Raw genomic sequence first — 22,404 nt, forward strand, 5'->3', positions numbered from 1 at the left:
TCCATAATGATGGTGCGGCCAAAGCATTTTCAGCTCCCGGGAGGGGGAGGAATTTCCAACCAAATATATGTTGACCCATCAACCTCCAGCAGTAGGAGGCATCTGCATGTGCAAGTCAAGAGGTGCACCTTAGGAGGTCCTGCAACGATGCTTAACAGCAAGACCAGCATCCATATCTGACATCATATGGCAGTTGTCATTGCTGCATTTTGATTTCTTTTTCCTGCCTGGAAGTCAAAACAGCACAGGCAGCTGGACCTACACACCCTTTTAATGTATGCAATGTTCCTAGCCTAGCAATATTTCTGGGGCATTATGGGAAATTAGAAAGGGTAGCCAGAGTCCCAGCTAAGAGCTGACTTACTCCATCATCCTGTTTTGCTGAATGGCCAATCAGATGGCTCTGGCCTGTTCTCCCTAAACTACCGGTAGTATTCAGAGGCATGCTGCCTGGAATGCTCCCACCACAGCCGCATGAGAACATCACAGGAGCAGGCTCACCATAGGACACCTTGCCCAGTGCCCTCTTCAAAGTGAACAGAGGAAGCTGCCTTATATTGGGTCGGACCATTGGCCCATCTAGCTCAGTATTGCCTAGGCTAAGTATTGTAGACGCTTCACTGCATCTTTCAAAGAAGGAACTGTCCCAGTCATACTCAGAAATGCCGAGGAATGGACCTTTTACCTGCAAAGCAGATGCTCTACCATGGAGCTGTGGTCCCTCAATCAGGTGTCAATTCTGGAAGCAACATTCTAGTAGAGAGAGATGTACAGGGAACTTTCCCCCTACAAAACGCTATTGACCCCATGGGAAAAGTCAATCAGTGCCACAGCCAATGGGTGGGCAAAGTGGGTGGGGTTTGCAGCATGGCAGGATTCTATAGGGCTCCCACCCCCACCCCCCGTCCCTCTGCTATCCATTTCTCCCTCTTTCCTTGTCTGTAGCTCTCCCTCTCTCACTCAGCATTATAAGATATGGGGAACTGTCACAATACTAATCTATACAATCAAAGCTTGAAGGCTGTGGTTGTCTATGCCTGTCCCATCACCTACCCACCCATCCCATTGTGGAATTGCATTCTAAATATGGAGGGCCGTTATACAGGGGAAATCATTATCATACCAATGCTTTCCTAGTTTAGCTGTATTACTGGTTTGAATTACAAGATCATCCAATCAAGGATGCTCTTATCCTGGTGGGTTTTTGTACATGGCTCAGCCAAGTAGGACTCTGATCTCGACTACAGGCTGGGGCTTATTATAGTAGAGATAATAAAATGCATTATGGTATTTTCCCTTCTTTCAAGTTGCCATATTAAAAATGCAGTAAATCAAAGGAGCCTCCACATGACAAGATGAAATCCCTGGAAGGAAAAGCGAATAGGAACACCAACAGTAAGCAAGGAAGCTTCATCATAATAAACACTTAAGACTTTATAAAGCAAAGCAGAATGGCAAACAGCTCTCACTGCTCGTCCAGAACTGCAATTGCTTCTGGTTTGCATAGTGAAATTTTGCTGAGGTCCCATGGTTAAGGATTTGGAATTCTCTGGGTTACTAATTATTTAAGATACTGTGGTTACATGTTTGGTGTTCAAGAGGGCCTATTATGGCTGTGCCTTCAGGATACTGTGGTCAATTATTCAGTGTTGTACAGTTTTATTTGCCCACTGGTATGAAACTCCAGCTAGGGATTCTTCTCGGGATGTGACAAACTCAGTTTTAATGGTATGCTCCAGCCCAGGGGGGAAATTGTACACAAAGGACCCAAACAGAAATGTTCTGGTTTGGATTTAAATTCTCCACCCACGGAGCTTCCTTAGAAATCCGAATGAATAAATAATAATTGCAAAGATAATCAAGTGATTGATAAATGTAAAAGAAGTTCTCAGATTATACCCCATCAAAAAATTGCATCACATATTTTCTTGGTTTTTACCTAACACTGTCAATGTCTACAGAGAACTAGCTCTAAGAAGCCAAGATGGGCAAGGGACAGGTGAGTGGTTTCATTTCTTCAAGGAGCTTGTCTGCCTCCTCATGTCACAATCATTGAAACTGATCCGTACAGATGGAACAGACAATACTTTACATAGTTCTGCTGGTTGCCTCCAAATCTCTCCAAATCTGACCTCCAAGGGTGTCAGAGCAATGTTCTCTTTGCCAGATGACAAAAGCCCATTCACCACTCAGAAATGCTCTTCTGGACAACTACTTGCAGATATAATGGCAATGAAGACGTTAGCTTTTTCTGCCACCAACCCATGGTAGGCACACTGGTGCAATCTCATCCATGTTTGGTCAGTTTTTGGACCAAGATTTACACCACCTGTGATCTAACTGCTGACCCTCCTGTTTTATCTCACATAGGACACTAGAGTACCAAGGTGACTTACATGCTCCAAAGCACTCAGGACCAATTATGTCAATGGCTCTTCCCATCTCACCCTTCCAGAGTGAGAGAAGAGGCTCAACAGGAACACCAGGCAGGTCAGCTGGCCCGGAAATACCTCCAGAGCATTCAGGAATCCATCGTATTCCATCAGTCTCCCAGGGTGGAACATCTCAATAAGTGTCCCACCATTGAAGAGTGGAGTAGCTGCATTCAGCCTAGACCTCAGACTTAGAATTGATTGCTATAATTTAAATAGAAATACAATGTATATCACCCTAGTGGGGAATACTGTGATCAGGTGATCTGTGTGCCTGTTCAGTCTGCTGTCCAGGTGCTGATCTCAAGATTGCTGCTCTCCCAACTTCTGGTTCTGTATTATTAAACCGGGCCTAAATCAGACTGTTGTCTGTAAAGAAAGACACACAGGTACCCTACTTCAAATGCTGTACTCCATAATATCAGAAGATGAGGGTGTGATTTAATGCACATAATGAATGCAGAAGCAGAAGTTTTGGTCCCTTCCCACCAGGACTGCCTGAGATGAAGCCTTCACCCTTCCACCTATAGAATCTGACCAGATTGGAAGCTGAATTATGCTTCGGTTGCAATGAGTCAGTGTCCTCAACTGTATCCAAGGGCAGCAGGCTAGCTTAGAGGGTGAAGGGCATGGCAGGTGGCATGCGCACACTCTCAATGACCTGAAGCAAATGTCTCATTTGCCCAATGGTGGTGCCAGCATTTCTCTCCCAGCTTGGGTAGCGTCCACTATCAAACTTGGCGGCATGAAAAGGGACTTTTGAGGATAGGTGGCAGAGGTAACAGAAGCAAACCAGGGGGTGCAACACTCCCCAACACTCCCCCAAGCACCATTTTGGCGTATTAATCGTATCCTGCACACTCTGCTTGTGGCAGAACACAGGAAGTTGCTGTAAGCCACATCAGACCATTGGTCCAGCTTACTCTAACCAGCTTTGGCTCTGCTGGATTTCAGAAAGGAGTCTCTCTCCTGGGACCTCGTACCACTGAGCAATGGCCATTCCCCAGAGTGACTGGGGCAGAGTTACACTGGAGCACATTATGCTATCCTGCTGACACAAGTTTCAGGCATTGCAGGGGGTTGGAATAGATGACCCTAGGAATCCCCTTCAACTCTATGATTCTAGGTTTGGTGACTAAGGAATCAGTGCCCAAGCTGGCACTTCCTTCAGGACAACCTGATGGTTCTCTGTTGTCAAGAATCAGGAGGGGTATGCTTGAAAATCTTTAAAAAATCTGGCAAAAAATTCAAAGCACTGTGTAATGGAGCACACCGCTTGCCAGGAAAAAGAAGAACCACAAGTCCAGTCTCTAGACCAGCTGTGCAAAAACTCAGGCCTTTGTTTCAAAAATAGGCATGGCCGAAGCACATGTTATTTTTCAAGGTGTATGCCTGGATTGCAAAGTTTACACCTAAAAATGTAACGTAGGGATATGACAAGCAAGAGCTTGAAAACTCTTGCATCATACAGATACACCTTCTAAAAAGCCACAATTGAGTGCTGCTCTGGTTGTGTATACACTTGGTGGGAAACCCATTTGTCTCATTGCCCACACGTTTGTGTGCAACAGGAATGCAAATGGTAATGGAATACACTACAGACTTTGGCCTGCTCTGATGTGGATTAGCAGTAGCAAACCACACGGAAAAACTGCTGTTCTGGACACACCCTAACAGTGCAGTCCTTTCCACGTCTAACTCAGAAGGAAGCCCCATTGAGTTCAATAGGGCTTACTTTCAAGAAGTGTGCACATAAGATTGAAACCTTTATTTATTTATGAGTTCTTTTGTAGGCAAATTGGTTAATCGGCTTAACCCAACACACATTGAACACTGTTCTTTTGTGTAGCCTGGAATCATTTTTAATGTGCAGGGCAGAATCATTCCAATTGCACTCCAATAATTTACAATGGGATCGCTTTTGGTAGCTTTCTAATAGCTACAATAAGCAAACAAAGCCACTTTATCCCATTCGTTTTGTGCATTTGCCACTTTTTCCAAAGTCTCTCTTTCTCTCTTTATGAAAGGAGGCAACCATCTTAGAAACTAATCATATCAAAGAAATAAAATGTCATAAAGGGAAAGGAAAAGAAAGCGGGCAGAGAGAGAGAATGAAAAAGAAAAGGAAGCCTTGTTCTTTTAACAAACAGAGTTTTGTGTTCCTCCAAACAATATTTTGTAGTCTAAACAAGTCAGGGAGAAGTACTAATCTAATAAAGGTTCATTTGAAACAAAAAATATTTGACTGTTATGTGCTAATTATTTAGGATATATGAAACCGCTCTTCTTAAAGGCAAGACTTCTAGCTTTGAAATCGTTAATGCCATCAAAGCAAATGATCAGCTGAAGAAAATCATTATCAGTTCATAAAAGGATAATCACTGCAGATACTTGCAGGGCTAAAAATACTGGCCACAATTTGAAGGAGTGTCAAGCTATACAAGGATGGCACCCAGGAATACTTAAGGGTGCACCCCCAAAACACAGATCTCAGCCACAGTATATTAAGGTCTGGTCTTTATAGCAGAGATTAAAAAGTTGCTCATATAATAAACACTTTCGCTACTCCTTGGCTCCTCCAAACTAGTCTTTCTAGTCTGTCTATCAAACTTACTTCCCATAATTCTGTAGGTGACAATGAATTTCCTGTGTCCCATCACAGGTTCTCCCTCTTGCCATGGGCAACTCTGGAAACGTCCTTTGCATAAGAGCCTGCTGGATGGCTCACCTAGTCTAGCATCCTGTTCTCACAGTGGCTGTGAGAAACCCACAAGCAAGATTTCAGCACGAGAAAACTTCATGCTCCCGTGGTTTCCAGCAACTGGTATTCAGAAGTATTGCTGCCCCAACTGTGGAGACAGAACATAACCATCATGGCTAATAGCCTTCGATAGCCCTCTCCACCAATTTCTCTAATCCTCATTTAAATCCCTTTAGGTTTGTGGTCATCGCTGCCTCCTGCGGAAGCAAGTTCATAGGTTTAACTATGTGCTGTGTGAAGACATATTTTCTTTTCCCTGTCCTGAACAGGCCCAAGCAGAGTTTGCCTGAGGCAGGAGTCTTGTTAGAAGAAGGTTATAAACTCTTGGCATGATGGTGTAAGTCCAAAAGGCTCCTGGCAGGAGCCCCCTCCCAGTTTAACTCTCCAAGGCCTGGGGGGTGTACCTGGCTGCCCCTGGCACACACTCTGCATGGGCCTGGCCCTGAATCTTCCAACATTTAACTTCTTTAGATGCCCATGATTGTGTTACGAGAGAAGAAGAAAAACTCTTCTCTACCCCCTTTCCTCATCCCATGCAGAATTTTAAAAACTTCCATCACGTTACCTCCTAACTAAAAGAAATCCCAAATGGTACAACCTTTCTTCATAGAGTTGCTCCATCCCATTGATGGTTTTGTCCGCCTTTTTCTGAACCTTCTAGGCTTCAGAACTACAACTTCGAGGAAATAAACCCAACTGATTTCAGCAGAACTTACTTTCAAGTAAGTGGTCTGTGTGATTAGGCAAGTCATGTTAACAAGGCATAATAAAATTGATGCATTGTATAATCATTCTAGCCCCCTACTGCTTTCCGCTCTGTTGCTATAAGTTGCTTCATAGCGGAGATAAAGGGATATCTTTATCCCTTTAGCAGAAACAATGTTTAGCAGAAACAAATGGTTATGTTCTTTCCAGACTGTGTGGTTTCAGGCTTCAGGGTAATGTCTAAATGCTCTCTCTGCACACTGAAAAGCAGCATGTCAAGGAGAAAATTGCCTGCACATAGAAAGACAGGAAAGTAAGGAGATAGTGGAATGAGCTTTTCTACTGGCATGCTAAGTTTGTAGGTCTGGGAGGGGGGAGTATTCATTGGAGGAGAAGCTTTCAAGCTTTTCCATTGTGCCTTCTGTCTATGGAGTAGTTCTCAAACGTTATTCTCTGGGCCACACTTTCAGAATAAAATTTTGTTCGTGCCGCACCAACTTTTTCATTGATAAGAAATATGCTGGGAAACTAAAAGAAACAACTCCTAGCCATGCTTGATTTACAACACAGAACACAACCACTTTATAATATGATCATGGGACATCCAGGAAGAATAAAACAATGCAGCTATATAAGAACATCAATCATTCCCAAAATATAAATGAGCCACTTAGATATGTACCGTAAGTATATAAGAACTCATTGAGTTTGACTGCCCTTGAATCTTCCCGCCATGCTTGCCATCCTCTCCTGCCACACCAGAGTGATGCGCCACACTCAGCGGTAGATGTTGGGCTTTCAAATTTCAGCAGCGCCCTGTGAGGTGTCAAAATTTGGCGCCCTCTTGCCTTCCATTCTAAATCATTGTTGCAGTGCCTCCTGCAGCACCTTCTCACCTCAGCACCCAATGCAAGCGTTCCAGTCGTGCTCCCCAAATCTGCATCTGCCACACCCTCTGAGAACCACTGATCTATGGAATGCCTTGCCAAATGAGGCTTATCAGTCTCCATCACCCTGCCACTTCAGGCAGCATAACTGCCTAATTGTGCTGGCTCAGTTCTGTTGCATATGTGCTGTGCTGGGATTGGATACTATTCATTTAAAAAAAATAAAAAATTGAATGTATACATTTTAGTGATTATATCTAGGGCTTGCCGATCAGAAGGTTGGCGGTTCAAATCCCTGCGACGGGGTGAGCTCCCGTTGCTCGGTCCCGGCTCCTGCCAACCTAACAGTTCGAAAGCACGGAGTGCAAGTAGATAAATAGGTACCGCTCTGGTGGGAAGGTAAACAGTGTTTCCGTGCGCTGCTCTGGTTCACCAGAAGCGGCTTAGTCATGCTAGCCACATGACCCAGAAGCTGTACGCTGGCTCCCTTGGCTAATAAAGCGAGATGAGCACTGCAACCCCAGAGTCGTCTGCGATTGGACCTAATGGTCAGGGGTCCCTTTACCTTTAACCTCACTGAGTTTCCCTTGAGAAATAGGCAATACAGTTTTAAAATAAATAAAGAAATGAAATGAATCATACCCCTCCTGAAGCCTTTCATGGAAGAGTCCAGACTTTGCCACTTGCTTTTGTTGGGTGAACTGACCCCAGTTTACATCAATGATAGGGAGATCCAATACCATTTGCTAGAATTTTTGTTCACTGTGTGAAACCCCAGTTCCAAAACAGCACTGATTTGAACAGTGTTTTCTTAGGAGTGGAACGCCTTTGAAATTATCATATAAATCATAATGTTTGGCAATTGTCATGTACTAAGGTTTTCTTGCATGGCATTATTTTAAACCTAACAGCTGTGGATGCTGTACATTAAAGGCAACTTTCGCATCATCTTTTTAAACTGAGCAACCCTGGTTGCTGCATAAAGACCTTCTTAGGCAATTGTACACAGCGGTGAAGTTGTGAGATTAAAAAAAATATCAGCAACTACAATAAGCAAAGAATCTCAACTTGAAAGGAAAAGATGCTACAGTAATATGGTTTTCACTTATCATCTAAATGGAAGCCCTTCAAGGATCTATCAAGCAGATCAAGGATGTTTGTATATTTTCCCCACCCCGTGATTCAGCTACTTAACTTACACATGAAAACTCTCTTGATAGTTAATCAGCTTCTCCTCAGGCTGTTTTACTCTCACCGTCCCATGATGGACTAAGGAGTGCAATCAGTCAATTTCCCTTAATTCAGTGGACCTCTTGGATTGTTAAATGCATTCTTCCTTTCCGTTGTCTGCATTTATAACTATTTCAAAATAAAATTCCAGGCAAAATCAAAAGGAAAAGGGTTTACAGGAGTTCACTGAAGGCAAGGCTTTTGCCATCATCCTAGCAAATGAACTTTCAGAGAATGAAGTCAATGAATAAACAGAATGAAAAGCAACCATGGCCGTAGCTCTTACTGCTGTCCCAACTACTGTGCTGTACTGGGTATTCATTTATTTGTTATTATACGCACTGTAAATAATGTGCAGGGTGCATAAAATTCCTTCATTGCAGGGGATTAGAATAGAATAGAAGACCCTCATGGTTAAAGTGAAGGCAAGGCTAAGATGGAACTTTAGAGAGGGCTTGGCTCAACATTAATTATCAGTGAAGAGCTTAAAGGGAATGAGCGATATTTTCGGTAGACCTTGAATGGTAGGATTTTCAGGTAGCAAAGCTAGAATTTTCTTTTGTCTGGCCCTGAAGATTCTGGGCAGATGGACTGAGTCATGCTGGATCAATGGACTGACTCTGTATAATGTCGCTTACAATATTCATAAGTCATTTGCTGAATGTAAAGGAGATCAGTCCAACCACATGGGGCAGCATGGTATAAGGCATGGAGATAGAATGGAAGAAGAAAAGGGAGGGAATAGCTCAATGACTTTGTGATGGAATAAGCAAAACCCTCTTTATTTTATGGGGGGGTATTTTTTAAAAAACGCACTTCATTGGAAACCCCACTGGGAGAAAATCCTATCAATATGGTGCATATTATTAGGGTGGTACAAGATCAAAACTTTTTTTGCAATACCTGTGTTTGCTACCTTATCCACCAATGAAGCAGAACCCTTGCAAAGCAAATGATCACAAATACACGGTGACAACTTCATTCACTGATCTAGTGTAACTGTCTATAGTCTGGGCTAAATTCCAGCATTGTTTTCTGACATTCTCAATGGGTAAAAACAAACAAACAAGCCAGAATGCTCATTAATTCTCCCATTAGCTGGCATTACAATCCCTCATGGCAGAATTGCCTGTCTCCACTTACTATCCATCTTAAATCCAAGGCTGGTGGAAATTTCCTTCCTTGAGGATGCCACTTTGACAATTACACTCAGTTGTGAATGGCAACACATGTTTCATACCATCCCATTAAAATGTAATCTACTGTAACATCTTTTGTTAACATCTTTAACCAATGGGTTTGCAGTTAACAGAATGGAGGAAAGGGGTCAAAATTCAGACAATGAATCTGTGACTCACCCCCTCCCCAAATATTATAAATTTTCCTACCTGGTAGCCACATATTCCATCATAAACTGTTACCGTACATCCTATTATTCAGAAGGTACTGTTAAAACGTTAGGAGAGCTGGTCACTTGGTCAGCAAATAAAGTGACTTAGCAAACCTTTCTCTTAAAAAGCCTGTTAAGGATAAAGAGGGACTGTACCCTTTCATTGTTGACTGAATCTTAGCGGTCCAGTTGCTGCACTCTCTGTCTCCTTGTGGCTCATATCAAACAGCCGTACCTTAGCAGCCAAACACTGTCTGGGCAGATCACCACCAATACACAAATTTCTATGCCCTTTGCTTTTTTTGTGGAATGCAGAACACCAAAGTTATTCAAGGCAGGAGGCAAGGGGAGAAATCCCATGACTCAGTAAGAGTACAATGTCCCTAATAATCTCCTGAGTATTGGGAAGATGGGACAGGAGGAAAAGAAACCTTATTGTCAGGCAAACTTGGATGGATTCCTACCCAGTTAGCACCTCCTCTGTGCTTAAGGTTTGACCAAAAACAATACCACCTTCCATTATGAACATCTAAGGGCCAAAACAGACATGGTGCAAGAGATCCATTATCAGATCTCCACACTTAAAAATAAATAAATTAAAAACAGCTATTGGGGTGTGCGCAAATTGCACCAGGGCTTAGAGAGGTGGAAGTAGTAGCAGCTATTATGGAGGGGAGCAGATAAAATGCTCACTCATCCAGTTCCACTATCCCATTCAGTTCCCTTCCCTCAGTTTCGGTAGATCTGATCACAGATCTCCAGAGTTACCTTCGTTTTGACTCCAAAACCCTGGCTAGCAACTGATCTGGTGGTGTGGGGACACTTCAGTAGTGGAATGGAGGTTAGAGTTGCAGCTCCTGTCTCACCCCACCACCCCGCAGATAAACTAGAAACAAGTCTTCTTTCCACAGCCACTAATGTCTTTCTTACTGTGAGTGTATGTGGTGGAGATTTGTTCTGTCAGGGAGCTGAATTTGATTCCTGGGCTCTCCAGCTATTGACCTCTATTATGAGAGTGAGCATTGATGGAGAGCAACAACTATTCTCCTATAATTGGAGACACATTTATATCCTAATCCTTAAGCGCTTAGCAATCAGTCCCACTGATTTCAATCAAGCTGGCTTAGGATCACTGTCTTACAATGTTCTGATTTCATGCTCAACTTTGCAGTTTTGCACCTCTGCCAACTGGTTGCACTAATGTCACACGACAAATAGCAAAACAATGAGAAATTATCATTCTTCCTAGTAGCGCCCACTGTTTCTACTACTGTGTAAAATGTAATACATCTCACATTTCCTCCATGGAGCATAAGGCAACATTCATGAGTCCCGCTCTCCATTTTATCTTCACAACACCCCTGCGAAGTGTACTATTTGTGCACACACACAACAGAGAGAAAACACTGTGATAGGGGCTGTATGGACTTGGCAATCAATACTCTGTTGCCATGTTTTTATTTCTTTATCTTTGGGCTGCATGCAGTGCAAGTCCTACGCAGAGTAGGCCCATTCAAATCAGCCAAGTACCTTAAGTCCATTAATTTCAGTGGGTCTACTCTGAGTAAGACCAGCATTTGGCTACAACCCACTGTTAGCTAGAGATCCCAAGACAAGAGACCCTCCATGTTCAGGAGCAGTCTATCTCTGAATGCTGTGGACGGACCTGAGAGGGGAAGGAGCTCCCGCTAATCCTGAAACTGGTGTTTGTTTGTTTTTAAGAAAAGAGGGTTGGAACTAAGTTCCTGGAGCATCATGTGGGCTGATACAGAGCAGTTTGGTCGCAAGCAGAGGAGCGGGCTGCGCGAACCGGATGGGAAAGGAGGAAGGCAGGGGTGGTATCCTACAGAAAGAAAGAAAGAAAGAAAGAAAGAAAGAAAGAAAGAAAGAAAGAAAGAAAGAAAGAAAGAAAGAAAGAAAGAAAGAAAGAAAGAAAGAAAGAAAGAAAGAAAGAAAGAAAGAAAGAAAGAAAGAAAGAAAGAAGCAGGCAGGGATGGCTTCCTACCTCGCCTTGCCGGTGATAATGCTTCAGCCCCTTGCCCCCCTGGCCCAAGATTTTGCCCTTCTTGCTGCTCCCGAGAGCCAATCCTTGGTGGAAGGTGGTCGACCTGTTGGTGGTCGCCTGCGTCGGCGTCTCGCCCATTAGGGTGGACTTGATAGAGTTCACCTTGGTGCCGTCTAGCTGGGAGCTCTCCACCACCAGGAGCGCGGCCAGGAAGAGTAGAGGGCGCGACGTGGAGAACTGATTCCAGCTCAGCATGATCATCTCCCCTCGCCCCAGAAAGGAAGGCTGACGCTTCTTTTCCGGGGTTTGGGGGTGGGGGTGGGTCTTGTTCTTGGCTTGACTGGTGCGTTTTATCTAGATTTTTCAAAGCACCTTCTGCTGCTGCTTCTTCTATTGCATCGCGATGTTCTTCTCATTCACGGAAGCGCAGGCGATGCACATCAAAGCCCCCCAGATGGCATTTTGGAAAAGACTCCGAGGAGCCTGGCGCGAGAAGCGCTCCCTGGAGGGGGCGGGCGGCTCGGTCCTCGCGGCAGCGGCTGCGCTTCTGGAGAAGGAGGGAGCGAAAGGAAGGCAGTCGCTGCTCGCCGCCCGCCTGCTCCGCCTCTAGCTGCTGCCGGAGCAGCCCGCAGGGCGAACTCCAAGGCGACCCGCTCCCGGTCGAGGCAAGGCTGGATGGATGGCCGGGCCGGCTTAGCGCCCTCTCGCTCGCGCTTCCGTCGGGGGAAAAAGGGACACACGCTCGCCTCCTTCGCGCTTGCAGTTAGCTGGTCCCGGACATCCCGAGGGGAGGCCAGGCGAAAGTCCTGGGTGGGTGCTGGGGGAGAAGGACCCAGTGCGCCTAGCCGGGCAGAAGTGGATTCAAGCGCCTCGTCCGTCCCGTCGGTCCGCGCTCCAGCCCGGTCCCCGGCAACTCGCCTAGCTCTCCTCCTACCCCCTTCGCTTTTATAGCTTCCCCCGGCGCAGTTTTCCCTCCGCCCCCCAAAAGCCGAGCCGAGTTGACAGGGAGGGAAGCTGACTCATACGCCCTCCTCTCTCCCACTCCCCACATCTCCTCCCAAGTCCCACCCGGCGCCTTCCTCCTGCTCCTCCTCCTCCTCCTCTCGAGCCCTCGGAGTACAGAAGGAATAAATAAAACGGTCTGCCCTGTCTCTGTCCGGGTCTAAAGTACCTTCCCGCCTTCGCACTCATCTCTGATGCGGTCTTTCTTCCACCTACCCCGGGGGAAAAAAACCTTTCCTTTAAGAGGGCTTTTAGGGAGGTTAGAGCCCTCGTTTTCTTTTGGAAATGGAACCCCCCGCCTCTAAGAAATGTTGGGGACAGGTCAGGATTGCCAGGCGTCGGGAGGCACAGAACGCTTCCCCGCTTTGCGCTCAGAGCTCTGTGCGAGACCGGAAGCCTGCGAACCTTTGACACAACGTTTTGTTCAATTGGGTTTTCTCGCCGGCGAACACACCGCACAGTTTGATCCGGAATCCGAAAGGCATGGGGTGGGGTGAGGATTTTTCTAGTTGCGCTTAAACTGTAAGGCGTCCGGCGGCACCTGAGAAACTCATAGGTTTGCCTGGCGCATTTCATAGTATATATACCTTCTTCTTTGGCGATCACTCGCCATATATAGATATGGAGGAAGATGTCTCTCTCTGTGTGTGTGTGTGTGTGTGTGTGTGTGTGTGTGTGTGAGAGAGAGAGAGAGAGAGAGAGAGAGAGAGAGAGAGAGAGAGAGATCTGTCTAAGTCAGACCAGACCTCCATGAAATACAAATGATATAAGTATATGCTATTATTCTGCAACCTTTAAAATATATCCAAGTCACATCAGCAGGACTTGGCAGTATTGCTCGCATTACACCTGATATTGCAAAGGGCATATTTCGATATCAACCACCAACCGAGGCTCGCCAGTCATACATGCCGGGCAAAGTGCGCTCTGGTCCTGAGAAGCTGTCGCTGCGATCAAATCTGCTGGCCACCAAACTCCTGCTGCAACAGAACCACGGGACTGGGTCTTGTCCCTGACGCCAGAGAAGACCCTTGGCTTTTATTGCTGGGTGAAGCCAAGCTGAGCCTCTCTCCCCACCCCCACCCGGTGCCTGAAGAGAACCCACCACCCATGATTTCGAATCCATCAAAATATTCTGTTCTTGGCTTAACTGTTCTTGGCTTAACTGAAATTCAAAACGCTTCCATTCTTTGCTTCCGCGGGCTTGTATGGACCAGGTTGAGGAGCCCTTGTTAGAAAGTTATCTCGGTGCCCCATGGGCATATATTTAATATATCCCCGACCTGTATTGCAGGGGGCTGGACTAGATTACCCTCGGATCCCTTTCACCTCTACAATTCTATGGTTCTTTGAGCTCTTATTCAAGGGGAGCTCTCCCGTCCAGGCGGGGAGGGCTCTCTGCATGTGCTCAGAGAAACACACTTCTCTCTCAGAGCCTGGACTATCTCATGCTACAGCGCCCTTCTAATTTTGGTACTTAAAAAAATAAAATAAACCCTGGTCCCCTCCATCTCTTGCTTCGCGAAATCTCTTGTCTGATAAAGTTCTAGAGAACTCTCTAAAGTTCTAGAGAAGTGTCTCCTTTCTGTGGCATCTTTGGCTGGTGAACTTCGGGTTTTGGAGTTTCTGCTTGTTTCACGTGTACCACGGTTGGGTCCAAGGCAACAAGAGATACTGAATCTCTGAAAGTCGAGGACCCCTTTGCCCAGAGCTATAACGCTGCGCTCCTCTTCCATCCGGTAAGCAACTGTAGAGTAGTAGTCCCAACCAATATAATAGACTCTGCTGTCCAAGGGGGTTGAGATCAGAAGGACCATTGGACTGACCTGTCTGTGTGCTGTTACCATAAATTCTTTCCTCTTCCTCTCTCTCAAAATATCTTTCTAGGCAGCGATGGTGGAGTGGTTAAGACTGTCGGACTAGGATCTGAGAGACGAGGGTTCAAATCCCGCTGGGCCATAGAGCTCCCTGTGCGTCCTTGGGCTAGTCACTGCCTGTCAGGTGGACCTACCTCAAAGGGTTGTTGTGGGGATAAAATGCGGAGGAGGAGAACCATGTACACCACCTTGAGCTCCTTAGACGAAAAGATGAGATATACACGCAATAAATCAATAAGAATATATGTTCTAAGAGATGACTGTCCTTGCGATAAGGAGTGGGATGGGATCCGGAGGGGGGGGCAGCCTTCAGCCTTCACCTGCTTTCTTTTTTACTAGATCCCCCAAATGGAGCCAGGTGCAAGACACATCCATTGGGACGAACGTATTCTGAGCCGAGCAATATGAGCTGCAGAACTGAGCGGATTTCAAGTCCTTCTTCCACGCAAAGATCCTCTCCAGCTTTCTTCATTTCAGTCCTTTCTTTTAAAGGGGTGGGTGTGGGTGTGTGATTTTGTCGTGGCCCTTTGCTAAACAACAAGGCTCATAAATCCTTCCCGGTCTACTACAGATCACCCAGAGAAGGAGCGGAGAGGCTGCATTTTCTGGTCAATTTATTTCCTCCCTGTGTAAAGAGGCGCCAAGGGTGCAACCTTATAGGTGTCTTGCTCAGAAGTGAGTGGGTATCCTCCTAACCCCACTTACCTGAGAGTAAGCCTCATTTTCAACAGGACTTACTTTTGAGTAGGCACAGCCAGGACTGGGCTGTAAACCACTGGCATTGGAGGTCTCCTCCGGATTCGCCTGGTTCAGAAAAGTGACAGCATAGGAATCCTGTTGATCCAGGAAATGCCGATCTAAGGAGGATATGAGGACACACACACACACACACACACAACCTCGCAGGACGGTGCTTTTGAAGTGGCTCCGTGGTCCTGAACATTAGCTTTCAACGGGTCCCCCCCCCCCCATTCCTGGGCGCAAGAAATCCCCATTTGTTATCAACCAGAAGCAGCGAATCTGAATCAAATTTCTTCTCCCCATGGGATCTGCCCTGGGTGGATCTGCTTCTGAGTAAACACGCATGGGATCGGGCTACAAGCCCTTGTCCAGAGAAGGATGAGAGCGTTCCTACTCAGAAAGATGGTGCACGGTGTTCAACGGTGCTTACTCCCAAGAAAATGGGTATTGGTTTGCAGCATAAAAGCAGCGAGAAGAAAGTTCTATTACATTTACGGGACATATTTCGCAGGAGATACGCAGGGGGTTGGACGAGATGAACCCTGAGACACCTTCCAACTCTCTAATTCTTTGATTCTTCGGGGGGGCATTTAGACACCCTTTGGACTGATGGTTTACACGTGTCAGACAGACTAGGTTTAAGTGCCTATATGGTCATGGTCTTTACTCCCAGGAAAGAGGACTGAGGGGCGCGATCCTTTTGCAAAGATTTATGCGGAATGTGGCGCTCCGGAGTTCCTGCCCCGAAACACAATCAAAAATTTCTACTTATCTGGGAGTTTATGCTTCTCTGTGTGTAGGCGCCTCTCACACAACCAACACCTTGTGAAGACGAAAAGGAAATGTTTCATCTGCCTAGAAGAGGACTGATAACTTGACGGGCTCTTTCCAGCTGAGACCGGCAGGAAGGAAGATAGCCAGGCAGAGACTCGAGCGCCGATGTACAAACAAGGGACATCTCGACGTTTTTCTTTGATTGGGTTTCGGAGTAAATTCCGCTGAAGTCACTGGGATTTATTTCCAAGTCTTCCTGCTGTGATCGAGTGGAAAAGATTTCGACTGGCAGAAAAAGTTCACACGGAAGGCCTGGGGAAATGTAATCTTCCTCAAGGCGGGGGTGGGAGATTTTCCAGCAGCCTTTGCCAACCTGGTGCCCTCCAGATGTTTGGCACTACAGCTTTCATCAGTCCCAGCTAACACAGCTGGGGAGTACTGAGAACATGCGTCCCCACTCCCTCCGGCAGTCTGAAGTAGGACAAATCCATACACTCTCCCTGTAACCAAGAAATCTGATGCCCCCATGCCACTATTATTCTGCTCCCTGTGTAGGAGCAGAATAATAGATGTGTCCAGTAGGAAGGGACCCTGAGGGATCAACTCCTGACTGGAAACCAGTAGCGTAGCGTGCGTTGTCAGCACCCGGGGCAAGGCAAGTAATTTGCGCCCCCTAACCCGGTAGGGGCACAGAGCTGTGAGTGTGAGCGCCCCCCCAGATGTTGCGCCCGGTGCGGACGGCCCCCCTGCACCCCCCATGCTACGCCACTGCTGGAAACCACTGTGGAAGGATGTGTGGATCCAGAATTAGCCTCCACAGTCACTTATGGACTCACTGTTAAAACCGTGTTTATGGAAGACACTCTTACTTGGCTACCAGTGATTGCCAAAGAAAGAAAGAAAGAATGCAGGAATCTCAACTTGATCATACATGACAGATGGCAATCCAACCTCTGCTTGAAAACCTCCAAGGAAGGAGAGTCCACAACATACAGAAGAAGTCCACGCCACTGTCAAACAGCTCTTACTTTCAGAAAGTTATTCCTGATGTTTCTCTTGACTTTCCTTTTTTGTGACTTGAATTGATTGGTTCGGATGCTAGCCTCTGGAGCAGGAGCAACCAAGTTTGCTCCATCCTCCATGAGACAGCCCTCCAGGCTATCAGATCTCTTCTCAGTCTCCTCTTTACCAGGCAAAAGATAGCCAATTCCTTGCCCCAGAAAGTGGAGTAATGGCCAGGAATGATGGACTCATCATTCCAGCAACATCTGGAAGATCAAATGTTCCCTACACCTTTGCATATATTTCATCTCCCACTCCACACATACACACCGGCAAAAAACAAAGTTCTTTGATACCATTGCTAAAAAACAACAACCCCTATGCTATGGGTATTGATAACAGCATAGTAATATCAATGACAGCTGCAAACTAAACAACACTGGAGCCCAACTGTCTGTTCAGAGTTCTCAGCTTTTGCAGCTGGAGTCAGGGCCCTGCCCTTCCAGACCAGCTGCAGAAAGTCCTGCAACGCAAGGGAGCAGGTCTTCCAGGACACACAGCCAAAATGGCCTCTGAAGCCCTGCAGAGCTGCAGCCAATCAGTGTAGCAGACTGAGTGGCGTAAGGCAACTTCCTCTAATTATTCAAAGTTCCTTGGCTTCATAGTGAAGGACAAGGATGTTTGATTCATATTTGACAGATGTATTTATTTACAGAAAGGGGAGTATCAGCTAAAGTTTGCTTAGTTAGTAGTAAACAGTGTACTTGGCCTGGGAAGATCGAGAAACATTTTCATAACAACTTGGCTTAGATATATGCAAATCTATTCACTAGTTTTAGGCTTTTGTGAAATCTAAACCACACCAAAATGTGAGTGATGGTTTCAATATTCTACATGGTTGCTGTTCTCATCATTCTTATATTCTGCATGGAGATGTTAAATTTCAAGATGGGGAGGTTATGACAGGTCACAAATACCCTTTTGGCTTCACAGAATCACAGCAGGGGGCACATGGAAGTGATCAATAAAATATTTAAAATTTAAAAGAAACTGGAAAATTGGGTGAGAAACCCCTTTGGGCATCATTGTTTTATTGCTATGACAGCAGCAATTCAATTTAATTAAAAACTTCTTTTTTAATGGATAAATTTGAGGAGGGCCTCAGAGGGTCACAGGAAAAACTCCACAGTATCACAGACCCCCAGGATACAGCAAGTTCCCAGACATGGAGAAATAGTGACAGCCATGGACACTGTCTAAGAACTGAGGGTAGTGGGTTGGGTGTTAAGAAAAGATGAAAGTTGGCTGTCAGCAGTGGCAAACGCTCCATAGCTATCCATAATATCACCTAGTGTCTCATATATGTTGAGTGGAAGTGAGTGGGACTGGAGTGGAGCTCCTGAAAGGAAGGAAGGCTGACCCACTTTCCACCACCAAAGGAGCCTTCTCATCAAAACTGAGCAAAGCCACTCAAAAGATGCCTTGCAAATAGCACCACTCTATTCTGCTTTGGTCAGACCACACCTGAAACACTGTGTCCAATTCTGAGCACCACAATTTCTGGGCACAAGGATGCGGATAAGCTGAAACGTGTGCAGAAGAGGGCAACCAAGATGATCAAGGCTCTGAGAAACCAAGCCTTATCAAGAACGGTTGAAGGATCTGGATATGTTTAGCCTCGAAAATAGAAGACGGAGAAGAGATGTGATAGGCATCCTCAAATATCTCAAAGGCTGTCAAATGGAAGAGGGAAAAAGTTTGTTTTCTCCTGCTCTGGCGGGTAGAACTCAAACCAACGGCTTCAATCTACAAGAAAGGAGATTCCAACTAAACATCAGGAATAACTTTCTGACAATAAGAGCAGATTGACAGTGAAAGAGTCTCCTTTGGGAGGTTGTGGATTCTGCTTCCTTGGAGGTTTTTAAGCAAAGGTTGGATGGCACCTGTCATGGATGCTTTAGCTGAGACTTCTGCATTGCAGGGGATTGGACTAGATGCCTCTTGGGGTCCCTTCTACAATTCTGTGATTCTATTAAATATCTGCCGGAAGAGGTTTCCATAAAGCAAGTGTCCAAAACACGCTATCCCATTTTATTTACACTGTTTCTGGACTTAAAGACTGTGAATTCCTTTTATCTCATTGACTCTGTCTACTCTCTTCAGACAAAGACTTCAGCTCCGAGAAGCTGTGGAAGTGGAACCCCAATAGTGAATTTTAATCACTTGCCCTAATGCCCCCCATAGGCACCTACGTTCTTCTGCACTCAGATCTAAACGATGCAGCAGATTAAGTAGCTTCCCAAGAGTCCTTGAGCCTTAAAATTCCTTTTCCTCCAGAAAGGATTTCCTGCTCTTGAGGGTGAATTCCTCTGAAGAGCATCTGACCATCTGTAAGAAACATCTTACAAAGTAATGCTTTCTAAGTATTTCTGAATGTGGGGTGGCATTCTAAATTTCTAAGACACTGTGAGGGATTGGATCAGAAGGAAGACTGACATTATTGGATGCTACGTGGAAACAGTTGAAAACTTTAGCAGCAAATCCTAGCCAGATGCAGGCTGTGCTGAGAAGGAGGTGGAATGGGGTCAGAAAAGGCCTCCAAGCTGAGTACTGGTAAATTGACATTTGTCACACACATAAGGGACACGGGTGGTGCTGTGGTCTAAACCACAGAGCCTAGGGCTTGCTGATCAGAAGGTCGGTGGTTTGAATCCCCGCAACGGGGTGAGCTCCCGTTGTTCAGTCCCAGCTCCTGCCCACCTTGCAGTTCGAAAGCACATCAAAGTGCAAGTAGATAAATAGGTACCACTCCAGTGGGAAGGTAAACAGTGTTTCCGTGAGCTGCTCTGGTTTGCCAGAAGCGGCTTAGACATGCTGGCCACATGACCCAGAAGCTGTCTGCAGACAAACACCAGCTCCCTCAGCCTACAGCGCGAGATGAGCGCCGCAACCCCAGAGTCGTCCGCAGCTGGACCTAATGGTCAAGGGTACCTTTACCTTTACACACACATATAGTGTAGAAAGAGTTGGACTCAGGCCTGAAAGGATTGGGGTTCTAATCCCTGTGCAATCATTGCATTCTCCTCCTGCATGTGCAGGCCAGGCTCAGGTGAGACAGAGATAATTGGAATCTGAACTATAGGCTGCACTTCAGGCTGCAGATGGGAAATACCATTTCTGAATTACTGTTACATTAAACAACTTCCTGCATGTAGGAAATGAGCATGCCAGGGAGAAGAATTCAGTATAGTCTTCCCCTTGATATGTTAGATTTTTACTTATAAAGAGTTGCATTGGGGTGTTTTTCCTCCCCGGGGGAACATTCAAAAATTGAATGCCTCCTACGGAGCCTGAAGTGGAGCACTCTATTGCAGGGGTGAGGAAACCTCTTCAGCCCAAGGGAACTTTGCAAGGGCCACATGTCTGTGGTCAGATGGGACATGTATTTTATTATAATAGGCTTTGCTTTAGCAACACAGATGCTTCTGTACATGTACAACAACAGACATCTCTTTAACTTCTATCCAGGCAAGTAAGACGCAACATCTCAGTTCAAGGACACATTTCAGATGGGGATGGGCAAATCTGCCAATTTCAACTTATCTCAATGTCTCATTTTTCCCCTCCCCAACGTAAAGTGTGTGTTTTTATATGTTATTTTCACTAATATATGCTTTATATGCACAAGTTAGGGATGCGGGTGGCGCTGTGGGTTAAACCACAGAGCCTTGGACTTGCTGATCAGAAGGTTGGCGGTTCGAATCCCCATGACGGGGTGACCTCCTGTTGCTCGGTCCCAGCTCCTGCCAACCTAGCAGTTCAAAAGCACGACAAAGTGCAAGTAGATAAATAGGTACCGCTCTGGTGGGAAGGTAAATGGCGTTTCCGTGTGCTGCTCTGGTTCGCCAGAAGTGGCTTAGTCATGCTGGCCACATGATCCACAAGCTGTACACCGGCTCCCTCGGCCAATAAAGCGAGATGAGTGCCGCAACCCCAGAGTCAGCCACGACTGGACCTAATGGTCAGGGGTCCCTTTACCTTATGCACAAGTTACTAATGTATATGTGTTTTTGCTCACGTTAGCGGGCCTGAGAACTGCACTACAACATTTAGAGAAGTGTGAATCTCAAAGGATGGCTGTGTTTTGGTTCATGGATGGTTTCAAAAAAAATTGTGAATTAGATCAGTGAACTGAATCAAATCCTTCCCCTAATTCCAAGAAGGGAAATACTAGGGGAGGATAAAAAGCAGGACTGGTTAGGAGTGTGGCCTTGGAGAGAGAGGGTGTTGTCCTGGAAAGTTCTGAGGGCCAGATACAAGGGACAGTCACCTACCCCAGGTCTGAAGTTCCCTGCCCCTGCCCAGCATACCACCATAGGACTTCAGCATCTCACTCATCTTCATGGGAGGGTGTATCCAAACATCATAGTCATAATAGACCCATTGAAATCAATGGTCCAGTCATTTAAGCAGGCCAACTCAGAGTATGACTAATGTTGGTGATCACTCTGTTGATTCACTCTGGTTTAGGCTTTATTACCATTAGGAAGTCAAATCACTTAAATGCAACCATACCTGACTTACACAAGCATGAGGTCATTTTTTTTTCTTCCGATCCTGCATATTTCCCCCTTTAAATAAACAACATTACCTGCTCTTAAAAAATGAAATCTGTTTTTCATTCCCTGTGAAGTTTCGGAGACAATGACTGAATGAAAGACGTTGTATAAAAAAAATAAAGGTGTATTGTTCAGTGATTCTGAAGCTTTTTTTTACAATTTTCCTTTCCAGCTGCAATGAATTTCTGACATCCCATTCAGCAACTCTTATAAGCCATATATAGTAAGAGCTCATCCCTTGACGTATTCTCCCCAAAGTGCTCCCTTCGCAGTTTTATTTAATTACCAATTGAAAAATATATTGTAGGTCATAAAGACATTCCCCGGTTGTCCATAATAACAGTGGACCAAGCAAAATGTGTGAAGAGAGTATGGTCCTGGTTACTTATAGGGAAGAGGAAGGAAATTTCTATGCAACTAGCAAATCTGGAATGAAGTTTGGGGGAGGGGGTGCCCAGTTCCATCACCTGTGCCTCCTTGTTGAGCCTCATTGCCTCTGGAGCCAGACCAAACTACCGTCAGGACTCCCACTTCTTTATTGGCATTCTAAGTTATTTAACAGCAGCCCAAGAAACATCTACTTTTGCATCTGTTGTGCTTGCCTCCCCATTTTTCCTACAGCACCCATGTCAGATATGTTTCCATTTATGGCTCATACAAAATGGCTTCCTTAACCAACAGCCTTCTGAATCAGGCCACATTAGTCACTCTGCAGTCTATGAAAAAGATTGTCAATTTCCTGATTCTTCCTGATGTGTGTCACTCGGTTACAGGCATGGATATTGATTTGTCATTAGGAACTTCCACAACTCCCACAAAAAATGGGATGATTGGGACATTTGAGGCAGCATTGTTCTCTTGCCATCATTCCTGGTCAGAAACCAGGAATTTCTGACAAATACAATCAGCGACACTTGTCCCACACACAAAAGCAATTATTTGTATCAGAGATGTTGTGTCTAACAAAACAGTAACATTA

The 22,404-nt window shown here is 45.6% G+C and overlaps 1 protein-coding gene across 1 annotated transcript in view; it reads right to left on the reverse strand.

Moving 5' to 3' along the window:
* DKK2 (dickkopf WNT signaling pathway inhibitor 2) overlaps positions 1-12,321 on the reverse strand; it is a 56,434-nt gene extending 44,113 nt beyond the window's left edge. Inside the window, exon 1 of the mRNA XM_081925409.1 lies at positions 11,411-12,321. Coding sequence (XP_081781535.1) covers positions 11,411-11,671 — 261 coding nt within the window. The 5' untranslated portion in view covers positions 11,672-12,321. The remainder of the gene's footprint in view (positions 1-11,410) is intronic.
* Positions 12,322-22,404: the final 10,083 nt, after the last annotated feature.

Source organism: Podarcis melisellensis (genome assembly GCF_964234715.1).
Source record: "Podarcis melisellensis genome assembly, chromosome: 9".
In the NCBI taxonomy this organism is placed as follows: domain Eukaryota; kingdom Metazoa; phylum Chordata; class Lepidosauria; order Squamata; family Lacertidae; genus Podarcis; species Podarcis melisellensis.